This window comes from Mobula hypostoma, chromosome 1 (assembly GCF_963921235.1).
Source record: "Mobula hypostoma chromosome 1, sMobHyp1.1, whole genome shotgun sequence".
Classification (NCBI taxonomy): domain Eukaryota; kingdom Metazoa; phylum Chordata; class Chondrichthyes; order Myliobatiformes; family Myliobatidae; genus Mobula; species Mobula hypostoma.
Genome location: NC_086097.1, coordinates 31,508,240 through 31,531,997, shown reverse-complemented (window position 1 = coordinate 31,531,997; position 23,758 = coordinate 31,508,240). Strand labels below are relative to the sequence as shown.

General features: G+C 47.7%; 1 protein-coding gene across 1 annotated transcript; it reads left to right on the top strand.

Moving 5' to 3' along the window:
- The first annotated feature begins 3,983 nt into the window (after positions 1-3,983).
- On the top strand, positions 3,984-23,758 carry zbtb1 (zinc finger and BTB domain containing 1). Its single transcript, XM_063045564.1, has 2 exons — positions 3,984-4,223; positions 20,746-23,758. Exon 2 carries the CDS (start codon positions 20,794-20,796, stop codon positions 22,690-22,692), a length of 1,899 nt encoding a protein of 632 aa, XP_062901634.1. The 5' UTR covers positions 3,984-4,223; positions 20,746-20,793; the 3' UTR covers positions 22,693-23,758.

The window sequence follows — 23,758 nt, the reverse complement described above, 5'->3', positions numbered from 1 at the left end:
GGCTGGGTAACAGCTTCTTCTCCCAGGCTATTAGTCTGCTGCCACCCAGCACCCATGTGCACCCCATCTGAATACCCTGCTGCCCACCCCCCTCCCCAGCTCACATCCTGTGCTGGTCACTTTACATCTTTTATTGCTGCTGTTTCACATACTTGTACAACTGCTTGTTTTACCACAACAGTGCCAGTAACATTGTACTGTCTCACATAAACATGCACCTCACTCTTTATGTCAATGCTCAGGCCCCACTGCTCCGGGGCGTGTAAACCCATCCCCCCTCGTCATGGGGCACAGGAAGTGACAGCCGCTCACCAGAGCCCTCTGTGCACTGGTTCAGCCCATCCAGTTGTCCCCAGGTGTGAGCTGTCTTCGAAGATCATTCCTCTCCCAGGAATGAGGTTTTCGGAGCTTCTGTTGGCATTTCTGTAGCTATGGGTTTTTTATGGCCCAACCTTCCTCCTGCTGTCCATGGTGGAGTTACTCAGGGACTTGTGCCAGTATTATTTAGTGACTGTATGTACTGTGTGTGACTGTATCAACTGCGTTTTGCATCTTGGCCCCCAGAGGAACGATGTTTTGTTTAGTTGTGTACATGCGCATGGTTGAATGACAATTGAATTGGAACTTGTTGTTTGCATTCTGCTGAACTTGGTGGGCATGCTACATTGGCCAGAAATGTGTGGCAACACTTGCGGGCTGCCCCCAGCACATCCTTAGGTTGTGCTGGTTGCTAATGCAAATGATGCATTTCACTGTATGTTTCGATGTACATGTGATAAATAAATCTGAACCTGACTTTGAACTGCAGAGCAAGGTCAAAGGACAGAGCCTCCTACCTCACTTCTATCTGTCTGTAAGGTTGAAACTTTGACCAAGGGAGTTCAACATGGGACAGTGTGAGGATCTGAGGAGGACTTGATTGTCTGCAGAAGGACTTGGACAGATTATGAGAAAGGGCAAAGAAGTGGCAGATAGAATACAGTGTAGGGAAGTGTACGGTCATGTATTTCTGTAGAAGAAATAGAGGTGTAGACAATTTAAAAAAATATTTATTTAATTTACTGAATTAATAAGGGTGTCAAATATTATGGGGAGAAAGCAGGAGAAAAGGTTTCAGAGGGAAAATAAATCAGCTATGGGCGACTGTCAGAGCAGACTTAATGGGCCAAATAGCCTATTCTGCTCCACGTCTTATACTCTCATGGTCCTATAGAGTTTTATACAATTATGTGGGTCTTAGATAGGGTGCATATGCAGTCTTTACTCCCAAGGGTAGAGGGCATAGATTTAAGGTCGGAGGGGAAAGATTTAAAAGGAACCTGAGGGGCAATCTTTTCAGCCAGAGTGTGGTGGGTATATGGAACGAGTTGCCAGATGAAGTGGTAGAAATGGACACAGTTACAACATTTAAAAGACACTTGGACAAGTACAAGGATAGGAAAGATTTAGAGTGATGTAGGTCAAGTGCTGGCTGCTGGGACAAGCCTGGATAGACAACCTGGTCAGCATGGATGAGTTGGGCAGAAGGGTCTGTTCCTGGATGGTATAACTATGACTCTATCACTATAGCAGAGTAAACCATGTCTGAATGTTAGATTTCTCTATGCTATCTCCTGTGGAGCCACTATGAATGGTAGAGGAGCAAAGAGTTTTGTATATAAATATTTATGCATATGAACAAAAAGTAACCTAGCAGGCTTTTAACCTGAAGTTGCTGTAATTCAAAGTAGTCCTTTCACAATCAGGTAGACACACTAGTGTTTACATCAACAGTCTGAGAAGGTTGAGAACTTTCTACTAGGTATGAACATCACCAATAGTCCGTCCTGGTCTAACGATGTGAATTTCATGACCAAGAAAGCTCACCAACATCTCTGCTTCCTCAGTTAAAGAAATTCAACCTATCCCAGTCAACTCTCTACCAACTTTTGCCAATGCACCACAGAAAGCGTTCCCTATCTGGAATCAGCACATCTGGGTATAACAACTTCTCTGCACGTGTCTGCAAGGAACTGCAGAGTTGTAGACAGAGCTAAGTACATCACAGAAACCAGCCTCCCTCTGTGGACTCTGTCTATACTTCTTGCTGCCTCAGTAACCAGTGTATTCAAAGACCCCACCCACCCTGAACATTCTCTCTTCTTGCCTCTCCCATCTGGTAAAAGATACAAAAGCCTGTAAGCACGTACCACAAGACTTAAGGACAGCTACTATCCCGCTGTTATCAAACTCTTGAAAGGTCCTCTTGGACAATAAGATGGACTCTTGGTGTCACAATCTACCCTGTTTTGAACTTGAACTTTGTCGTTCACCCGTACTGCATTTTCGCTGCAGCTGTTACACTTTATGCTGAATTGTTGTGGCTTTACCTTGTTCTATCTCCGTGCACTGTATGTAAGACAGTACTTTCATTGAACCTTGGTACATGTGACAATAAGAAACTAATATCAAACAATGTATCCATACTTGGGGTCCATGTCTTTGATTCCTTTTAAGTTATGCACAAGTTGATTGGGTTGCTAAGATGTTCGGCATGTTGTTCTTCATTAATAAGGAGATTAAGAGCTGTGAGGTAATATTGAGGATCTATAAAATCCTGGTTAGACCACACTTGGAATACTGTGTTCTGTGCTGTTTGCCTCATTATAGGAAAGATGTGGAAGCTTTAGAGAGGTTGCAGAGATTTACCAGGATGCTAACTGGATTAGAGAGTGCGTCTTATGAGGATAGGTTGAGTGAGCTCGGGCTTTTCTCCTTGGAGTGAAGGAGGATGAGCTTGATAGAGGTGTATAAGATAAGAGGCTTTGATAGAATGGACAGCCAGAGACATTTACCCCAGAGCAGCAATTGCTAATACAAGAGGGCATAATTTTGAAGTGATTGAAGGAAAATAAAGGGATGAATTCAAAGGTAAGTTTTTTTTTACACAGAGTGATGGGTGTGTGGAACGTGCCGCGGGAGTTGGTGGTAAAGGCATATACGTTAAGGACATTTAAGGGACTCTTACATGGAAGACAGAAAAATAAAGGGCTATGTTAGAGCAAAGTGTTAGACTGATCTAAGAGTGGGCTGAGGGGCCTGTACTGTGCTAACAGAGAAGCGGGAACATCACGAGGGAGGTCAAAGAGAACACTCTGATGCACTAAAGCACAACTGCACCTTGCTGCAAAAGCAGACCGGGGATTATGTGGGATGTGTAGCCCAATCACTTCACGCTACCTTTTGTGATCCAAATGAGTCTTTTCCCACCTTCAGTCTTTCAAAACTATCAACCTATCTCAATCAGCCATTTCAACTCTACTTCCCATTCCCATTCTGACACTTCAGTCCACGGCCTCCTCTCCTATCATGATGAGTCCACACTCAGAGCAACATCTCATATTCTTTCTGGGTGGACCCCAGCCTGAGCATGAACATTGATTTCTCTAACTTCCAGTAAATCCCCCCGCCCCCCCCTTTTCCATTCCCCATTCTGCTCCCCTCCCTCTGGTTCCTCTCCTCCTTCCCTTTCTCCTATGGTCCACTGTCCTCTCCGATCAGATTCCTTCTTCTACAGAACTTTAGCTGTTCTTCCTATCACCTCCTTTACCTCTTTCACCGATTACCTCCTGGTACTATTGTTTGATATACAATGACCTGGATGACTGAGAAACTGCACAGACATCTCCCAGCTTCTCACACCATCCCCACCTATCACCTGCCAGTTCACGCTCCTCCCCTTCCCCCGCCTTCTTGTCCCCCACCCACCCCGTTCCTTTCTCGTCCTGAGGAGAGTCTCGGCTGGTAACGGCGTCTATCCATTCCTTTCCATAGATGCTGCCTGGATTGCTGAGACCCTGCAGATTTTGTGCATTGTTTTACAGTCTTTTTTTTAAATAAAACTTCAGCATGCTGTATGATTGTTGCCCCGCGTGTTGCTCTGAACGTACGTGCATCCGATGCTGCTGCGAGCAAGTTGTTCATTGTACCTGTAGCTCACCGTACGTGTGCGCACGATAATAACTCGGCTCGTCCGGGCCTGCCAACAGTGTGGCCACTCTGTGCAACCTCTGCGAGTTCGTGCGGTACATTTCCCCTTTAAGGAGGAGAGACAGCAGCGCATTTCCTGTGATGTATTGAGTCGAGTCCTGGCCCGAGGGAAGGTTGCTCCTGGCCCGGGAGAGGTGCCTTGCTCGGCGGCAGCTCAGCCACCGAACCAAGGTCGGCCGCACTTCAGTGCTCAGGTAAGGGGTGGGTGGGCGCGGCTGGTGAGCTGGAATCGGGGCCAGACTAACGGGGAGAGGTGGCGCTGTCGGTCCCGGGGAACCGAGGCCGAGCTGGAAACGGTTACCCCCGGTACCGAGACAACGTGAGCTGGGGCTGGGGCTGTGTTACCGGCTGAGGATGTTGCGGCTGCCCGCGGGAACTGGAGTTTAGCAAACCGGGAACAGGACTCGTACAAACGGGACGGATGTATTGCATCGGCCCCGGGAACAGGACTAATGCATACGGGACGGGTGTGTTGCATCGGCCCCGGGAACAGGACTAATGCATACGGGACGGGTGTATTGCTTCGGCCCTGGGAACAGAAATACTACGAAGTAACACAAAAAATGTAGGAGGAACTCAGCAAGTCAGACAGCATCTATGGAAAGGAATAACAGTCGACGTTTCGGGCCAAGCCTCTTCGTCAGAACAGGCGTTTTTTCACACCGATTGGGTGTGATTGTACTGTCCCCAGGAACTGGAGGCAGTGAGGGGCGGGTGTAGTTTGGGGCTAGGCTGAAAGAGACGAGGTCGTTAGATCGACACCTCTACCTGCATTTATCAGGCTCTCCTAACGCGGCAGCCAAAGGTGCCAGGCGCTGAAAGGCTTGAGGGCTGAAACTTGGTTCCTGCCTCCGGAGCTGGTCAGAAACACAATTACCTCTCCCCACACCCTTCCCCCTCCCCCACCCCGCGTGAGAGACAGGAAGAGGCCGCTCGGCCCCTCCAGTGAGCTCACTGTGACTGTAATCCCCACTCCTCGTTGCTGTCTGCCCTCAAATATTTCAACCCAGCTTTTGTTTATCAAGAATTGAGCTGCCTCTACCTTGACCAAAAAAAATCAGAGAATCTGCTTTCATCAACCTCCGCCGAGGTAGGAAAGGTTTAGATGGATACTGGCAAATGGGACCAGCTGTTGTAAGTAATTTAGTTGGCATGGTGACTTATGAGCTGTAAGGTGAAATTGGACAAACTTGTGTGGATTTCTCTGGAGCACCGGAGGCTGGGTGGAGACGAATAAGGTCATGAGGGGCTTGGGTAGGGTAGACAGTCTCTTCTGAAGCATGGAAATGTGAAATACCAGAAGCCATACATTTAGGTTTGGGGGGGGGAGACTTTAAAAGAGATGTACAGGCTACATTTTAGACCATAAGACATAGGTGTAGAATTAGCCATGCAGCCCATCAGATATAGTCGGCCTTATCCCTGTAACCTTTAATGCTCTTACTCATCAAAAACCTATCATCTTCTGCTATAAATATACCCAATGAGTTGGCCTCCTCCACCATCTATGGTAGCGAATTCGACAGATTCACTACCCTCTGGCTAAATAAATTCCTCCTCATTTCTGTGTCAAGGGACGTCCTTGTATACCAAAGCTGTGCCCCCTGGCTCCAGACTCTCCCACAGCCCTCTACATTCACTTCATCCATTCTGACTAGGTCTTTCAATATTTGGTAGGCTCCTTTGCCCCTGTTGCTCCTGTCCTTCTGGCAGGGGTGCAGTGCTAGCTGGAGCGCGTCCAGCTCCTCTTTAAGAAAAAAGCCGAAATAAACAAGCTAATTAATTAGGTGTCGCCCAGGGTGATTTGAGTATCTCAGAAACTGCTGATCTCCTGGGATTTTTACGCACAACAGACTCTGGAGTTTACAAAGAATGGTGCCAAAAACAAAAAAAATCCAGCGAGTGGATTTAACAAGATGTTTTCGCTCACAGAACAGCCACTCGCTGGATTTTTTTTGTTTTTGGCACCATTCTTTGTAAATTCCAGAGTCTGTTGTGTGTAAAAAATCCCAGGAGATCAGCAGTTTCTGAGATGCTCAAATCACCCTGGGCGGCACCTAATTAATTAGCTTGTTTATTTCGGCTTTTTTCTTAGAGGTTCCCGACGCACTCCAGCTAGCACTGCACCCCTGCCTTCTGGCTATGGGTAACCCTAGGTAATTTTTAAAGCAAGTACATGTCTGGCACAGCATTGTGGGCCGAAGGGCCTGGATTGTGCTGTAGGTTTTCTGTGTTCTAAATTACAAAATAAATAGAGCAAAATAAGTCAGCATAGAGTGACACTTCACAGTGCCAGCAAACTGGGTTCAATTCTGCTGTTGTCTGTCAGGAGTTTGTACATTCTCCCCATGACTGCGTGGTCTTTGTCCGGGTGCTCTGGTTTTCTGCCATATACCAAGGACGTTCGGGTTAGTAGGTTGTTTGGTCACGTGGGTGTAATTGGGCTTGTTGGGTTGGAAGGGCCCGTTTTCATGCTGCGTTGAATGACGCCAGTGATTCTGGTCTTTATGACTGCAATCGTTCCTGGCAAATTTTTCTGCAGAAGTGGTTCTTCTGAGTAGTGTCTCTATAAAACAGGTGATCCGAGCCACAATCAGAATCAGGTTTATTATCACCAGCATGTGACGGTGAAATTTGTTAACTTGGCAGCAGCAGTTCAATGCAATACATAATCTAGCAGAGAGAAAAATAATAATAAATGAACAAGTAAATCAATTAAGTGTATTGAATAGATTTTTTAAAAAGTGCAAAAACAGAAATACTGTATATTTTTTTTAAAAAGTGAGGTAGTGTCCAAAGATTCAATGTCCATTTAGGAAACGATTGGCAGAGGGAAAGAAGCTGTTCCTGAATCGCTGAGTGTGTGCCTTCAAGGCTTCTGTACCTCCTGCCTGATGGTAACAGTGAGAAAAGGACATGCCCTGGGTGCTGGAGGTCCTTAATAATGGATGCTGCCTTTCTGAGACACTGCTCCCTAAAGATGTCCTGGGTACTTTGTAGGCTAGTGCCCAAGATGGAGCTGACTAGATTTACAACCTTCTGCAGCTTTTGGTCCTGTGCAGTAGCCCTTCCATACCAGACAGTGATGCAGCCTGTCATAATGTTCTCCACGGTATAACTATAGAAGTTTTTGAATGTATTGAGCATATCAATACTCTTCAGAGATTGTCTGCCTGGCATCGGTGGTCACATACCCAGGACTTGCGATGCGCACCGGCTGTTCATACGACCATCCACCGTTTGCTCCTATCGTTTCATGTGACACTGAAGATGTAGCAGGTACTGCAGCTTGCTCAAGCGGGATCTGCAGGCTAACAGAGGCAACGAGCGCCTTGCACCTCCTTTGGTAGAGATGTATCTCCACCCCACCACCCAGTATCTCTAATGAACATTTTTAAAAAAAAGAAATAATGAGGTAGTGTTCATTGACATCAGAAACCTGATGGTGGAAGGGAAGAAGCTGCTCCAGTATTGTTGAATGTGGTTTGTTAGCCTCCTGTAGCTCCTCCCTGATGGTTGTACCACAAAGGTGTGTCCTGGATGGTGAGGGTCCTTAATGATGGATGCTGCCTCCTGAACAACACACAGACAGAAAATGCTGGCAAAACTCCAGGCAGCATTAATGGAGGGAAATAAGCAGTTAACGTTTTGGGCCGAGGCCCTTCATCGGTACGGGGAAAGGAGGTGGCAGAAGTCAGATTGAGGTGGTGGTGGAGGGGAAGGAATACAAACTGATAGGTGAGACCAGGGGAGGGGGAAGGTGGGTGGGGAAGGGGTTAGGTGAAAGAGGTAAAGGGCTGAAGAAGGAGGAATCTAGTAGAAGACAGTCAATAGAAGACTATCAAATCAAATATGTTTAATTATTATTCAACCAGACAGGAATATAGCTGAATGAAACCGTGTTCTTCTAAGGCCAAGGTGCAAAGCATACACAGCACGTTCAAAATAGCAAGCCAAACAAAAACAGTCATGCTCATTTATACACACACTATCTATCCCAAGTCCCTGAGCGACATGTCCTGCAATTTGATGATGCACTTCTCGCCGGTGCACAACACTCAGTCTAGCCTGCCATTCCACCAGTCGAACACTGGAGGACAGCACTGATGGGAGAGGCCAGCCCCCATCCAAGCTCGGAAGCCATAGTACACAGTCTCTGGCGTCTCCTTGCCTGGACTGCAACAGTAGGCAAGCCTGCGGCTTGAGGCCTGATCCTCATTACAACTGAGGCAGTGCAACTCCCCCGCTCTCTGTCACACCACCATACAAGAGAAACAGGCCTGTGGCATATTACATTGTCAATATTGCAATCCAAGACAGTCACCCATGGTTACACTGCACAACACCTTTGTGCACCAACTCCGATGCCCTCCTGCAACAGGTAGAAACATGGTCTGCACCCAGCACCTCTGCCAATGAGCAGCTCACTGATGGCATAGACCTGCAGTGCCCAAAGCTCTTGGGAGTCCAGCAGCATTGTCTTGCAATCATTAAAAAAAAGCATTTAAACCAAGAAAAAAAAACACCTTTGGTTGGCCCCCGAGAGGCCAGTGCATCCAAATGCACAGTCATCTTACCAGAAGGAGCCATGGGAGAAAGGGAAGGAGGAGGGGAACGAGAGGGAGGGGATGAGTAGGTTATGAAGGCAGGGGAAGAGAAGGGGTAATAGGAGCAGAGGAGAGTAGGTACTGGAGGGTAGAGAAATTGAACTTCAGGTTGGAAGTAACCTAGAAAGAATATGAGATGTTGATCCTACAACTTGAGATTAATCTCATCATGGCAGTAGAGGAGGCTATCGACCGCCATGTTGGAAAGAGAAGTCAAATTGAAATGGATAGCCGCCGGGAGATCCTATCTTTTCTGGAGGACAGTATGAAGGTGCTTGACAAAGCAGTTTCCCAATCCACATTGTGTTTCACCAATGTAGAGGAGGCTACACCATGAACATTGATACTGTATATGATTCAGACAAAGTTGCAGGTGATGTGTTGCCTCAGCTGGAAAATCATTTGGGGCTCAATATAGTGGTAAGGGTGGAGGTGTATGGGCAACTACATTTCAAACTTGCACACAAACGTACTTATTCCTGCAGACTTTGTCACGCTTGCAAGAATAAGTGTCAGGAGGGAGATCAGTGGGAGAGAGGGGTGGACAAGGAAATTGCAGAGTGAGCGATCCCTGGGGAAAGGAGAGAAGTGGGGGGGGAGGGGAGGTGAGGGAAAGATGTGGTTGGTGGGAGGATTCTGTTGGAAGTGGTGGAAATTGCACAGAATGATGTGGAGGTGTATGGGGTGGTAGGTGAGGAAAGGGGGAACCCTATCCCTGTCATGTTGAGGGGTGGAAATGCGGTAGGGGCAGATGTTCGGGAAATGGTGATGCAAGTGAGAGCAGCATCAATAATTGTGGAAGGGAAGCCCCCATTTCAGCCTCCTGAAGATGTCATCAATTGTAGGGAGGGTTGTGTGTGTGATGGATCTGACTGGCAGCAGTACAGTGCAATATATTAAAATTACTAACAGTAAGATTATGTACTCAATGGCCATTTTATTGGTACAGGAGGTACCTAATAAAGTGGCCACTGAATGCATTTTGGTCTTCTGCTGCTATAGTCCATCCATATTTAGGTACGACACGTTATGCATTCAGAGATGCTCTTCTGGACACTGCTGTTGTAAGTGTGGTTATTTGAGTTACTACACCTTCCTGTCAGCTTGAACCAGTCTGGCCATTCTGCTCTGAATCTTCTCCTCTCTCATTAATATTTTCACCCACTGAACTGCTGCTCACTGAATTTTTTTTGTTTTGTTTTTGGCACCACACTCTGTAAACTCTAGACACTGTGTTTGAAAATCCCAGGAAATCAGCAGTTTCCGAGATAGTCAAATCACCCCGTCTGGCACCAACAATCATTCCACTGTCAGAGTCACTTAGATCACATTTATTCCTAGTTCTGATGTTTGGTCTGAACAACAACTGCTTTTAGAACGCTTTTATGCATTGAGTTGCTGCCACATGATTGGCGGATTAGATATTTGCATTATCAAGCAGGTGTACCTAATAAAGTGGCCACTGAGTGTGTATGAAAAAATAATGGTAAATGGATTGCACCCCAGAGTTCTGAAAGAGGTAGCTGAAGAGACATCAGTCATGATCTTTTAAGAATTACTCATTCTCACTCCACTCTTTAAGAAGGGAGGGAGGCAAAAGACAGGGAAGTATAGGCCAGGTAGCCTGACTTCAGTGGTTGGGAAGATATGGAGTCCATTATTAAAGATGAGGTCTCAGGTTACAAAGAAACAAATGCAGTGCCTTGAAAAAGTGTTTTCATATTTTACTGTCTCATTTTTTAAATGTAGAATATATTTAAGTGGTGATTTTTTTGAGCTAATTTACAAAACATTGTGCATCATGTCAAATCAGAAGAAAAATTCCAAAACCTGTCGACAATTTATTTAAAAATTGAAAACCAAAATTGTGAGGCTGAAAAAGTATTTATCACCTTTGTGATTACAATGCTAACTTTTTTCTGGAGCATTATTGTTTATTACCTTATCAACTCACCCAATTTGTCGATGTAGAAAATTGGAGGATCACCTGTTTTCGATGAATTCGTTGAATAAATACCCCCTTTCTCTGTAAGGTCTGACAGTATGGTAGATTTTTAACAAACTAAACCAAAATGAAGACAAAAGAGCATTCAAGGCAAGTCAGGGAAATGATAATAGAGAAGCACGAATCTGGGGAAGGGTACAAAGCCTTCTCAAAGGCACTGAATATACCACAGAGCTCAGTGCAGTCCATCTTGGAAAAAGTGGAAAAATATGACACCACACCCACACTGCCTAGGTCAGACCACCCCTCTAAATTAGGTCACCAAAGAAAAATGTCATTTGTAAGAGAGGCTACTGTGATGCCAACAGTTACTCTAAGTGAGCTGCAGAAGTCAGTGGCTGCAACTGGAGATGAAGTTCTTGGCCTGACAATCCTTCAGGCCTTGCATAAAAAATGGGTATTTATGGAAGAGTGGTGGGGAAGAAGCCCTGACTTTTTTTTTAAAAAAAAAAGCATTTCCTTGCCCATAAAGACTTTGCAAAGGGTCAGTTAGAAAATACTGTAAAGATGTAGAAGGTCTTCTGGTTGGAACTTTCAGCAGAACAGCGACTCAAAGCACACTGCCAGAGCACCATGGAGTGGCTTCAAATGAAGAAAATTGATGCCCAGTCAGAGTCCTGACCTTAACTCAATTGAATGTCTCTGTCAAGACCTCAAGATTGCTCCCCAACTAACCTGGCACAGCTTGAGCAATATTTGCGAGGAGGAGTGGACAAATCTTGCTCTATCATGTTGTGGAAAGCCAATAGAGACTTGTCCAAAAAGACTGCTGGCAGTAATAGCTCAAAGAGGTGGTTCAACTAGGTACTGAGCGAAGGGGATGAGTACCGTTGAAGTGCTAATATTTCAGGTTTTGAATTTTTAGTTTTTCATGCTTTATAATTTTCCCTGTTTTTAGGCCTCTACTGTGGATGGGGTGGGGGTGGTGGGGGAAGGAACATAGGAACATATGATTCAGAAGTAAAAATTCTCGGTTAAATTGATAAAAAGGCCATGGTTGTAATAGTCACTTATGAAAACAAAGGGTCGGTGGTCAAATACTTCCTCACACACTATATAAAATAGGTAGAAATCAGCATGGTTTCCTTATGAGGAGATATTGCCTAACAAATCTGTTGGAATTCTTTGAGGGAATAACAGGCAGGAGAGACAAAGGAGAGTCCGTGGATGTTGTTTACTTAGAATTTTGGAAGACCGTTGACGAAGTGCTGTACACCAGGCTGCTGAACAAGATGAGAGACCTTTGAATTATAGGAAAGATACTAGCAGTGTGCCAGATGTTGTATGAAGGAAAAGAAGTGGGTGCAGTTACTATTACAAGAGAAAATGTGCTGAAAAAGCTGAAAGACCTAAGGGTACGTAAGTCACCCGGACCAGATGAACTGCACCCTATGGTTTGAAAGAGGTAGTGTTAGAGATTGTGGAGGCATTAGCAATGATCTTTCAGAAATCATCGGCCTCTGGCATGGTGCCAGAGGACTGGAAAATTGCAAATGTCACTCCACTTTTTAAGAAAGGAGGAAGGCAGCAGAAAGGAAATTATTGACTAGTCAGCCTGACCTCAGTGTTTGGGAAGATGTTAGAGTCAATTGTTAAGTATTATGTGCTGGAATACTTGGTGACACAGACTAAGATAGGACAAAGTCAGCATGGTTTCCTTTGGGGAAAATATTGCCTGACAAACCTGTTGCAATTCTTTGAGGAAATTACAAAAGGATATATAAAAGGGGATGCAGTGGATGTTGTATATTTGGATTTTCAAAAGGCCTTTGAGAAGGTGCTACACATGAGGCTACTTACCAAGTTAAGAGCCTGTAGTATTACAGGAATGTTACTAACATGGTTAGAGCATTGGCTGATTCTGATTGGTAGGAGGCAGCGAGTGGGAATAAAAGTATCCTTTTCTGGTTGGCTGTCAGTGACTAGTGTTCCGCTGGGGTTGGTGTTGGGACCACTTCTTTTTATGCTGTATACCAATGAATTAGATGATGAAATAGATGGCTTTGTTGCCAAGTTTGTAGATGATACAAAGATTGGTGGAGGGGCAGTTAGTGTTGAGGAAACGAGTAGGATGAAGAAGAACTTGGACAGATTAGGAGAATGGGCAAGAAGGTGGCAAATGAAATATAATGTTGGAAAATGCATGGTCATGCACTTTGGTAGTAGAAATAAACAGGGAGAAAATCCAAAAATCTGAGATGCAAATGGATTTGGGAGTCCTTGTGCAGAGCACCCTAAAGGTTAACTTGCAGGTTGAGTCAGTGGTGAGGAAGGCAAATGCAATGTTAACATTCATTTCAAGAGGTCTAGAATACTAGGGCAGGGATGTGACGCTGAGGCTTTATAAGGCACTGGTGAGGCCTCACCTTGAGTATTGTGAACAGTTTTGGGTGCTTCATCTTAGAAAAGATGTGCTAGCATCAAAGAGGGTCCAGAGGAAGTTCACAAGGATGATTCCAGGAATGAAAGGGTTATCATACGAGGAATATTTGATGGCTCTGGATCTGTACTCACTGGAATTTAGAAGTATGGGGGCGGGGTGGATCTCATTGAAACCTTTAGAATGTTGAAAGGCCTAGACAGAGTAGATGTGGAAAGGATGTTTCCCATAGTGGGAGAGTCTAGGACAAGAGGGCACAGCCTCAGGATAGAGGGGCATCTGTTCAAAACAGAGATGCAGGGAAATTTCTTTAGCCAGAGGGTGGTGAATTTTGGAATTTGTTGCCACGTAGCTGTGGAGGCCAGATCATTGGGTGTATTTAAGGCAGAGATTAATAGGTTTTTGATTGGACATGGCATCAAAGGTTACGGGGAGAAGGCCGGGAAATGGGGTTGAGGAGGAGAGAAAAAAAGGATCAGCCATGAGTGAATGATGGAGCAGACCTGATGGGCTAAATGGCCTAATTTCTGCTCCTATGTCTTGTGGTCTAAGATGGGCTGATTGGCAGGAGGCAAAAAGTGGGAATAAAGGGGGGGCTTTCCTGTCTGGATGCCAGTGACTTGTGATGTTCTGCAGGGGTCGGCGTTGGGACTGCTTCGTTTCACATTATACATGTATCGATGATGGAATTGATGGCTTTGTGGCCGAGTTTTCAGACAATACAAAGATAAAGAGAGGGGCAGATAGTATTGAGGAAGCAGGGAGTATGCAGAAGAACTTGGACCGATTGGGAGAATGAGCAAAGAAGTGGTAGATGGAATACAGTATAGGGAAGCGTATGGTCATGCATTTTGGTAGATTGAATTAAAGCATAGTCTATTTTCTAAATGGAGAACAAATTCAGAAATCAGAGGTGCAAAGAATACTTGGGAGCCCTCGTGCAGGATTCCCTGAAGGTTAGCACAGGTTGAGTCGGCAGTGAGGAAGGCAACTTCAATGTTGGCATTCATTTCGTGAGGACTAGAATATAAAACAAGGATGTAATGTTGGGGCCATGTAAGGCAATGGTCAGACTGCACTTGGAGTATTGTGAGTTCTGCAAATAAAAGGGTTAACATGGAGAGTATTTGATGTCTCTGGGCCTGTACACTCTGGAGTTTAGACAAATGAGGGGTGATCTTATTGGAACTTTGGAGTATTGAAAGGCCCACATTGAGTGTGGCTGGAGGGGATATTTCCTTGTAGTTGGAGAGTCTAGGATCAGAATAGAAGGATGCTGCTTTTACAACAGAGATGAGGAGGAATTTCTTTAGCCAGAGGGTGGTGAATCTGTGGAATTCATTGCCACAGATAGCTGTGGAGGCCAAGTCATTAGGTGTATTTAAAGTGAAGGTTAATAGGTTGTTGATTAGTTTGGAGGTCAAAGGTTACAGAGAGGAAGGCAGGAGAATGGGGTTGAGAGGGGTAATAAATCTGCCATGGTGGAGCAGAGACGACGGGCCGAATGGCCTAATTCTGCTCCTGTGTCTCATGGTGTCCTCACTGAAAAGAGAGCAGAGTAATGAGGTAGTGTTCAAGGTTTTATGGTCTATTCGAAGATCTGATTGCGGAGGGTAAGAAACTGTTCCTAAAGCGTTGAATGTGTGTCTTCAGGCTCCTGTACCTCCTCCCTGATGGTAGCAATGAGAACAAAGCATACCCTGGATGGTGAGGGACTTTATTGATGGATGTCACTTTCTTGAGGCGCTGCCTTTTGATATCCTTGATGGTGGGAAGGCTAATGCTCATGATGTTGCTGGCTGAGTTTACAACCTCTGCAACCTCCTTCTGATCCTGTGCGAAGGTCACAGTGATGCACCCAGTCAGAATCCTCTCCACGGTACACCTATAGACATTTGCAACAGTCTTGGTGACATGCCTAATCCCCTCAAACTCCAAATGAAATAGAGTTGCTGGTGTGCCTTCTTCATGATTCCATCAATATTTTGGGCCTTTTCTTGCAGATGTTATCTCTAGTAACTTACATGTCAGGGCATTCACTCTGCAGCTGTTTTCCCTGGTGCTTTTTTTAGTGGTGAAGGACTGTCATTGTGCTTTTGGAGAGGGAGTTTCAGGATTTAAATCTGGAGATGGTGAAGGAACCTTGATAGATTTCCTAGTCAGGATGGTGGATGACTGGCAGGGGAGCCTGCAGAGTGTGGAGTACCCCTGCACCTGCTGACCTGCTGGTGGGAAAAGAGAGATTCGCTTCCAAATGAGCTCAATGTTGCCTTTGCTCACTTTGACCGTTATGATGCTCTTTATCGACTACAGCTTGGTATTCAATGCTGTTTTCCCCTCAAAGCTCATCAATAAGCCTCAAGGCCCTGGCCTCAGTACTCCTTGTGCAATTGGATCCTTGATTTCCTCATTTGGAGACCCCAGTCAGTTCGTATTGGCAAAAACATCTCCTCCACAATCTCCATCAGCATAGATGCACCACAAGGCTGTGAGCTTAGCTTGGCCCCCTGCTCTACTCGCTTTACACTTATGACTGAGGCTAAGCACAGCTCCAATGCCATATTTAAATTTGCTGATGACACCACTGTCGTAGGCCGAGTCAAATGTGGTGAATCAGCTTAAAGGAGGGAGACTGAAAATCTGGCTGAGTGATGCCACAACAACAACCTCTCACTCAATGTTGGCAAGTCCAAGGAGTGATTACTGACTTCAGGAGGAGGAAGCCAGAGGCCTGTGAGCCAGTCCTCATTAGGGGTGTAAAGGATCAACAACTTTAAATTCCTCGGTATTATTATTTCAGAAGGTATGTTCTGGGCCCAGCAAAAAAAGCAAAACAGCACCTCTACTTAGAAGTTTACGAAGATTTGGCATGACATATAAAACTTTGACAAACTTCTATAGATGTGTGGTGGAGCATATGTTGACTGGCTGCATCACTGATACACCAATGCCCTTGAACAGAAAATCCTACAGAAGATAGTGGAAACAGCCCAGATCATCATGGGTAAAGGCCTCTCCACCATGAGTAGATCTGCATGGAGAGCTGTTGGAGGAAAGCAGCATCCATTGTCAAAGACTCTCACAATTGAGGCCATGCTGTCTCGCTGCTTCCATCAGGAAGAAGGTACAGGAGCCTCGGGACCCATACTACCAGGTTCAGGGACAGTTATTACCCCTCAGCCAATAGGCTCTTGAACCAAAGGGATAACTTCACTTAACTTCTCTTGCACCTATCACTGAACTGTTCCCACAACCCATGGGCTCACTTTCAAGGACTTTTCATCTCGTGTTCTCGATCTCTATTGCTGATTTATTTATTACTTTTATTTGGCATTTGCACAGTCTGTTCTTTTTTTTTTGGCCCATGGTTGTTTGTTGTCCTGTTGGGTGTGGTCTTTCATTGATTCTATTGTTTCTTGGATTTCTATGCTTTCTAATGTACATCTGTAAAAATTCATCAGTGTCAAAGGGGACACGCCATATTTCTTTAATCCCCTGAGGAAGTAGAGATGCTGGTGAGCTTCCTTGGCTGTAGTGTCCACGTTGGTAGACCAGGACAAGTTGGTGAATTTACCATTACTTAAAGAGTATTTATTCCAGCTGTACTTAACTAATTGGATTTAAATTCTCCAGTTGCTGCTTTATTGAATTGTAAAGCAGAAAAACCATTCAGCCCAGCTTGTCCATGTTGACCAATCTGAGCTAGTTCCATTGGTGTGTGCAGTGGATTCCCGTCAACTTGGCAATCATTTAATGTTTGGGACAAAGCTTAAAGAGCAAAACCTAATCAAGAGAATAGCTGGGATTCCCTTCCTTTATTTGGGACACTTTGCCACTTAATTGGGACAGGAGACTGTTCCCGAACAGGTGTATGCACTTGTGTGGCTGTTAGACACTGCGCCATGCTTAGAGCAGACAGTTTAAATAGTGTCAGTTGCATGCGCTTGTGTTTTTTTTTAAAAAAGCAGCGACTCTTGTTGCTGATCGATGGCAAGAAATAAAGCAGTGAGACAATTTAGAATTGTTCTGCTCACTGCGGTTTCAAGCATTCAGCTTGGAGATGCCAGAAACAGTCATCAGGTGAAAATGAAATAATTTCAGTACTTCAAGTTAGAAACTGTGAAGAGTTTGTAGGTATTGACAGTCATCTTGAATGTTACAGTGAAAATGAAGTCATTGGCATTGTATGAAGCAGCAGTCCATTATCTACACTAGTTGTCTGTACTGATTTTGTTCATCAAAGGAACATGGCAGTATACAGACACTGGATGAATTCCTCTGTCAATAACTATTAGAAAGTAGTACAGTTTTATAATACTTTAGTATTGATAGCGTTCTAACTTGTTCTGTATTTCATTTAAATACATGATTTGTTCTTGTTAAATGGAAGTTTGTCTTTTTTTTTTGCCTTTTTAACGATTTCCATGAAACTTCGGCTAATTGGGGCATCCGCTTAATTGGGCCAAAACATACTGGTGCCGATGTGTCCCAAATAACTGGAATCCACTATATTTCACCATAAGACCACAAAAGATTGGAGTAATGTTGGGCCATTCGGCCCATTAAGTCTGTTCCACCATTCTGTCGTGGTTGATGTATTTTCTCTCTGTCAAAGCCATTCTTCTCAAACTTTGACACCCTTGCTGTCAACCTCTGCTTTAAATATACTCAGTGATTTGGCCTTCACAGCCATCTGTGGCAATGAATTCCACAGATTCGCAAACCTCTGGCTAAAGAAACTTCTCCTCATCTTTGTTCTACAGGGGCATCTTTCCATTTGGAAGCTGTGCCCTCTCCTTCTGGATTCTCCCACTACTGGGAACATCCTCTCCTCGTTCATTCTATGCAGGCCTTTCAATATACGGTAGGTTTCAATGAGATCTCTCCTCATTCTTCCTAATTCCTGTGAGTACAAGCCCAGAGCCATCAAATGCTCTTCATACATTAACTCCCTTATTCCCGGGATCATTCCTGTGAACCTCCTCCGTGGAGATATGGGGTCCGAAACTTCTCTCTCAATACTCCAAATGTGGTCTGAGCGATGTCTTATATACCCTTAGCATTACAGCCTTGATTGTACTGTATATTCTAGTCCTCTCAAAATGAATGCTAACATTGCATTTGCCTTCCTTACCACCAGCACAACCTGCAAGTTAACTTTGAGGGAATCTTGCACGAGGACTCCTGTTTTCCCCTTGCACCTCTGAGTTTTGAATTTTCAGTAATCCCAGTTATTGTAGGACTCTTTCTTCCTCTCACTGCCCATGTGTATAGTCCATTTGGCTGAATTGGCTTAACCAATTTCCCCCGGGTTTAATAAAGTATGACTATGACTACTATGACTATGAATGGCGAATGTCAGTCACGGGGCTGTACAGCACAGAGAATGGCCCTTCAGCCCTATGTGGCCACACTGACCTGGAGCTGTATCTACACTGACCTCCATTTCCCAATGTTAAGCCCACACCCATCCTGTCGTCCCACGTTACAGGAGCTGTCCAAGTGCCCTCCCTGTCTGGGGGTCCGCGTCCTTGGTGCTGCTTTTCAAGTGTAAGTGACTGTACTTGGTTTACTGTGTACAGTCTTGGTCACCTTGTTAATAGGAAAAAATGTCATTAAACTGGAACGTCTTAATAGTTCTATAGTCATACAGCAAGAAACAGGCCCTTCAGCCTGACAGTGCCATGCTGACCACAGCATCCACTTCTTCCGGCAGCTCATTTGAGGTCCTCTGAGTAAAGGAGTTACCTCTTGGGTCTTGTTTAAATCTTTTCCTTCTTACCTTGTATCTGTGCCCTCCAGTTTTGGACTCCCCAATCCTGAAGAAAACACTATGACCATCCACCTTATCCACACTCCTCACAATTTTATAAACTTCCGTGAGGTCACCCCTCATTCCCCTGCACTCCAGGGAATAAAGATCCAGTGTGGCCAGCCCCTCCTTATTGCTCAAGCCCCTCTGGTCCAGTTAGTATCCTCATAAATGGCTTCTGCACCCCCTGCAGCTTGATAATGTCAAAGTGTGTGCAAAGGAGATTTACATGCAGCTTTAAATTCCTTGGTAACGTATCGGACAACCAGTCCTGGGCCCAGCACATAAAAGGAAGGCACACCAGCTTCTTTACTTTCTTAGAAGGAAGGGGAGGGTTGGCTTATCACCAGACTCTCCACAAGTGTACTGTTGAATGTATCCTGACTGGTTTCAAGATCGAAAAGGTCGTAAACCTGGCGGTGTAGGACTTCAGGCTTCTGTGCCATCTGCCCAACGGTAGCTGCAAGAAGATGGCATTGCCCGGATGTTGCCTCCTTGAGCCAGCGGCCTCTGTAGGTACTTCCGATGGTGGGGAGGGATGAGTGCGTAATGTATTGGACAGCTACTCTCTGCAGCTTCTTGTGTTCCTGAACTTTTGACTTGCTGTACCAGACCATGATGCTGCTGGTCAGGATACTTCCAAAAGTGCTCCTGTAGAAGTTTGTTAGAATGTTCGGTGACAAGTGAACCTCTTTAACCTCCTCAGAAACAAAAGACGCTGACGCGCCTTCCTTGCAATTTGTATCTGTGTGCTGGGCCCAGTACAGGTCGCCTGATCTCTGCCAGTGAGTCATGCACTGCCCCTGTGCATCTGACCACCAAACACAAAATGAAGTGGTAGTGTAGCGATCCGCGATCGGGGTTCAATTCCTGCAGCTGTCTGTAAGGAGTTTGCACATTCTCCCTGTGCCCCTGTGTGCCTCCTCCGTGTGCTCCCGTTTCCTCCCACATTCCAAGGATGTAAGGGTTCGGGCAAATGATTTGTGGAAGTTCTGTGTTGGTGTTGGAAGCAGCTTGTGTCTGGTGTGTGAGAGGGTGGACGGGTGGGCAAGGAGCTTGTTTTTGCTGCTGTTGTCTTTATTGCTAAGCGTGGCTGGCACGTTGTGTCGGTGATAGAATGTCTGGTGACACTGAAGGGCTTCCCCCAGCAAATCCTTGGTTATTGATGCTAAATGACACATTTCAATCGGTTTCGATGCAAAGCGACAAATAAACTCATGTAGAAATAAAAATAAGGCAGCACAATGGTGGCTAGCATAACAGTTTGCAGCACCAGTGACTGGGCTTCATCCCGGCTGCCATCTCTTTGTATATTCTCCCCGAATCGCCAGGGTGCTCCGCTTTCCTCTCCCATTCCACAGACGTACGAGTGGAGGTTTGTGAATTGTGGGCAAGCTGTGTTGGTGCTGGAAGCATGATGACATGCATGGGCTGATTAAAAATGAGACTAGATTTACTTGTCACGTGTACAGTACATTGAAACAAACAGTGGAATAGATGGTTTGTGCTGATGATGTGCCGGGGGCTGCCCGCAAGTGTTGCCCTGCTTTCAGCGCCAACGTAGCGCGCTCGCAGCTTACCGACCCTGACTCGCGTGCGTTGGAATGTGGGAGCACACCAGGGTAATCTGAGGAAGCCCACAGTCGTCACAGGAGAACATACAAACTCCTTAAAGACAGCGGTGGGAATTGAGGCCCGATCACGGTCTGGGGTTGTGAAGTGTTATGCTAACCCTTGTGCTACTGTGCCATCCCTAACAGCGGGCTGGCTGCAGCACATCCTCGGACCGCTGTGTTAGTTGTGGGTGCACAATGACGTATTTCACTGTACGTTTCAATGTAGCTGTGTCAAAGAAGTCTGATGTTGAAATAAAATACCTCTCGAGCTGACGCTGAGCTTTTGCTCTTTGCAGGAAGCCCTGGCGGGAGGAGGCGGGTCGTGGGGGGGACACGTCCCGAGGATGGCGCGGCCCAGCCACAGCGAATACGTCCTTCAGCAGCTGAACAACCAGCGGGAGTGGGGCTTCCTCTGCGACTGCTGCATCATCATCGGCGACATCTACTTCCGCGCCCACCGCGCCGTGCTGACGGCCTGCAGCTCCTACTTCCGCATGCTGTTCATCGGTCAGCAGCAGCTGACGGGCGACCTCAGCCTGAGTCAGGCTCCCGTCACCGCCGAGTGCTTCGACCTCATTCTGCAACTCATGTACCTGGGCCGGCTGGTCGGCGTCCCCTCTGACTTCGAAGAGCTTCGCTCGGCCATGACCTTCCTGCAGCTCTACTACGTCCCCCGGAGTCTGGAGGAGGTGCGGGAGGACAGTGCCCCCTCCCCGCCCTTCGGCCCGCCTAGAGGCTCCATGCTGTTCGGCGTCCGAATGCACGGCCTGCTGCCGGGTGATGGCAAGGTGCCCAGGGCCGGGCCCAAAGATCAGGCTGGTGATTCGGAGCTGAACGGGATGAGAGAGGCAGCGGCGGTGGCCGACGCCAGCCCCGACAGGCCCAGCCGCAAGCCGAGCCGGGGCAATGGGCTGAAAGGGGGCCGGCTGCACCGGCGGTTTGGCCGCCGCTACACCTGCGACCGCTGTGGTTTTGTCTTCAGCTGCGAGCGGCTGCTGGACGAGCACTCGCTGACCTGTGACAGCCGCCGGGCCCTGCCCCAGCCCGGGGATCCGCCGCCGGCCCGCGGCAGGGGGACGCTCACCCTGGACACCATGGCAACAGCCGGGGAAGGAGGAGGCGAGGGAGAGGCAGACTGCACACGGCCTGAGGTCAAAACAGAGCCCGAGGACACAGCGGCCACCAACCTTGGTGATCTGACGGTTGTGCAAGTGGCGGCTGAGGGCGAGCTGACTCCCGGCTTGGAGGAAGACTTGTCACCACCTTACAGCCACTTCGGCCAGCCGCCCCCTCCAGAGCGGGACCCGGGAAGCTGGACGGATGAGGAGGAGGAGGACGAGGAGGAGGACGGAGGCCTAAAGGAGGAGGACGAGGGAGCGGGGGCAGGTGGCAGCCCGCTGGGCCCGGCCTGTGAGCTGTGCGGCGTGGCGCTGCCCGAGAGTGAGCGGGCTGAGCACTATGTGGCCCACCACCGGGAGAGCGTGTGCGCCTGCGGCAAGTGCGGCCGCGTCCTGGTGAAAGGCGGCCGCCTGCAGGAGCACGCCGAGCGATGCCTGGGTACCGGCGAGCAGGGCCTGGGCCTGGAACAGCCGCCGGAGGAGGCCTGCGCCTGCCCAGTGTGCGGGCAGGCCTTCCCCGCCTCGTGGCAGCTGGAGGAACACATGCAGGAGCATCAGGTGGCCGAGGAGACGGTGGGGGTGACCCCTGATGCCACCTACCGCTGCCCTCACTGTCCGCTAGCCTTCGAGGAGGAGCGGCCGTGGGCCGAGCACATGGCGCGATGCGGGCCGAGCCCGCCCGGGCCAGAGGGGGGGTCGTCGCCCCGCCGCCGGCATGTCTGCCAGCTGTGCGGCCGGGGCTTCTACCAGCGCTGCCACCTGCGAGAACACCAGGCCACGCACACCCGGGAGCGCGAGTTTACCTGCCCGCTCTGCGGCAAGAGCTTCCTGCGCGAGCGGCTGCTGCGGCTGCACCTGGACATGCACAGGGGCGAGGCCCGCTACGTGTGCCCGTGCTGCGGCCAGGGCAGTTACCGCAAGCAGGAGCACCTGCGGCACCTGGCCTCGCACCTGGTCGCTGGGCAGGCCCTCTGCGAAGTCTGCTTCCAGGTGCAGGCCGATGGCCGCATGCTGGAGCGCCACATGCAACTGCACATGCATACCTGCCCGCAGTGTGGTGACCGCTTCAAGCTCAAGAAGGACCTGAGCACCCACCAGCTCACCAGCCACACCAAGAGGGCATGACACGGGGGGCAGAGGTAGGAAGGAGATGCCTGCCTCTGGCAACCCCATAGTCCCACCCCCCAGGGGCAACCTTGCTTGTCCTGATTGGGTCTGGCCTCTGATATGTGTCAAGGGATTTCTCCCCCTGCCTGTCCTCTTTCCCCTCCCTGCTCCCTGCCGACCCCTCCCTCCCCTCCCTGCTCCCCGCCGTCCCCTCCCTCCTCCCTCCCCTCGCTGCTCCCCGCCGTCCCCTCGCTGCTCCCCGCCGTCCCCTCGCTGCTCCCCGCCGTCCCCTCCCTCCTCCCTCCCTTCCCTGCTCCCCGCCATTCCCTCCTCCCTCCCCTCCCTCCTCTCTCTCACCCTGCCAAAAGGGATTGGGTAAACTCTGGAGCTCAGAGTCCAGCACGCTGAGTCAGTTTACCTGACCCCGAGGCCAAGCAAACATGCCCTTCAACATAACTATTGGCTTTGCCAGTAATGGCCAAGTAGTGGGAGTGATTATTTAAAAAAAAAAGGTGGAGTGTGGGAAGAGAAGGAAGAGGTTGGGTTGTCTGCACTGGGCCAAAGACAAATGATGGAGGGAGGACTGAGCGAGTGTAAGACTGCAAGGTGTTCTGACAGATCTAGGTGTAGCAGAGTCAGATGGACTTGAAGCATCCTCAGGGCAGCTCCTTGGCCGGCATGGGTGGGTGGGGAGGTGTAGTGGTTGGGGGGGGGGGGGGTAGTCCTGCCAGACGAAACAGAAGAATGGTGGGTTTATCATCTAGGTGCTCCTGAAGTCCTTTGGTCAGGAGACTTTCTCCCTTTCTCCCCCCCCCCCCCGGGTTCAGTTCTCTGAAGTCTTTACCTCCGGGCAGTTGTCCAGCGTCATTACTGACGCTGGGGGTGCCAGTACACCTCTGTCGTCTGGCTACAGAGAATGTTTTGCTTATTGGTTATTACTTTTTATCTTGGGCCTCCTTAAAGCCTTACAAAAGCAATACATAAAATGAACTGTAAATCATTGTACTGTTTTTTCAGAGCCTCGGTAGAATGTTTAAATCCTATTTCATTTCTTATTCCATTTTAATAAAGTTCTGTATGTAAA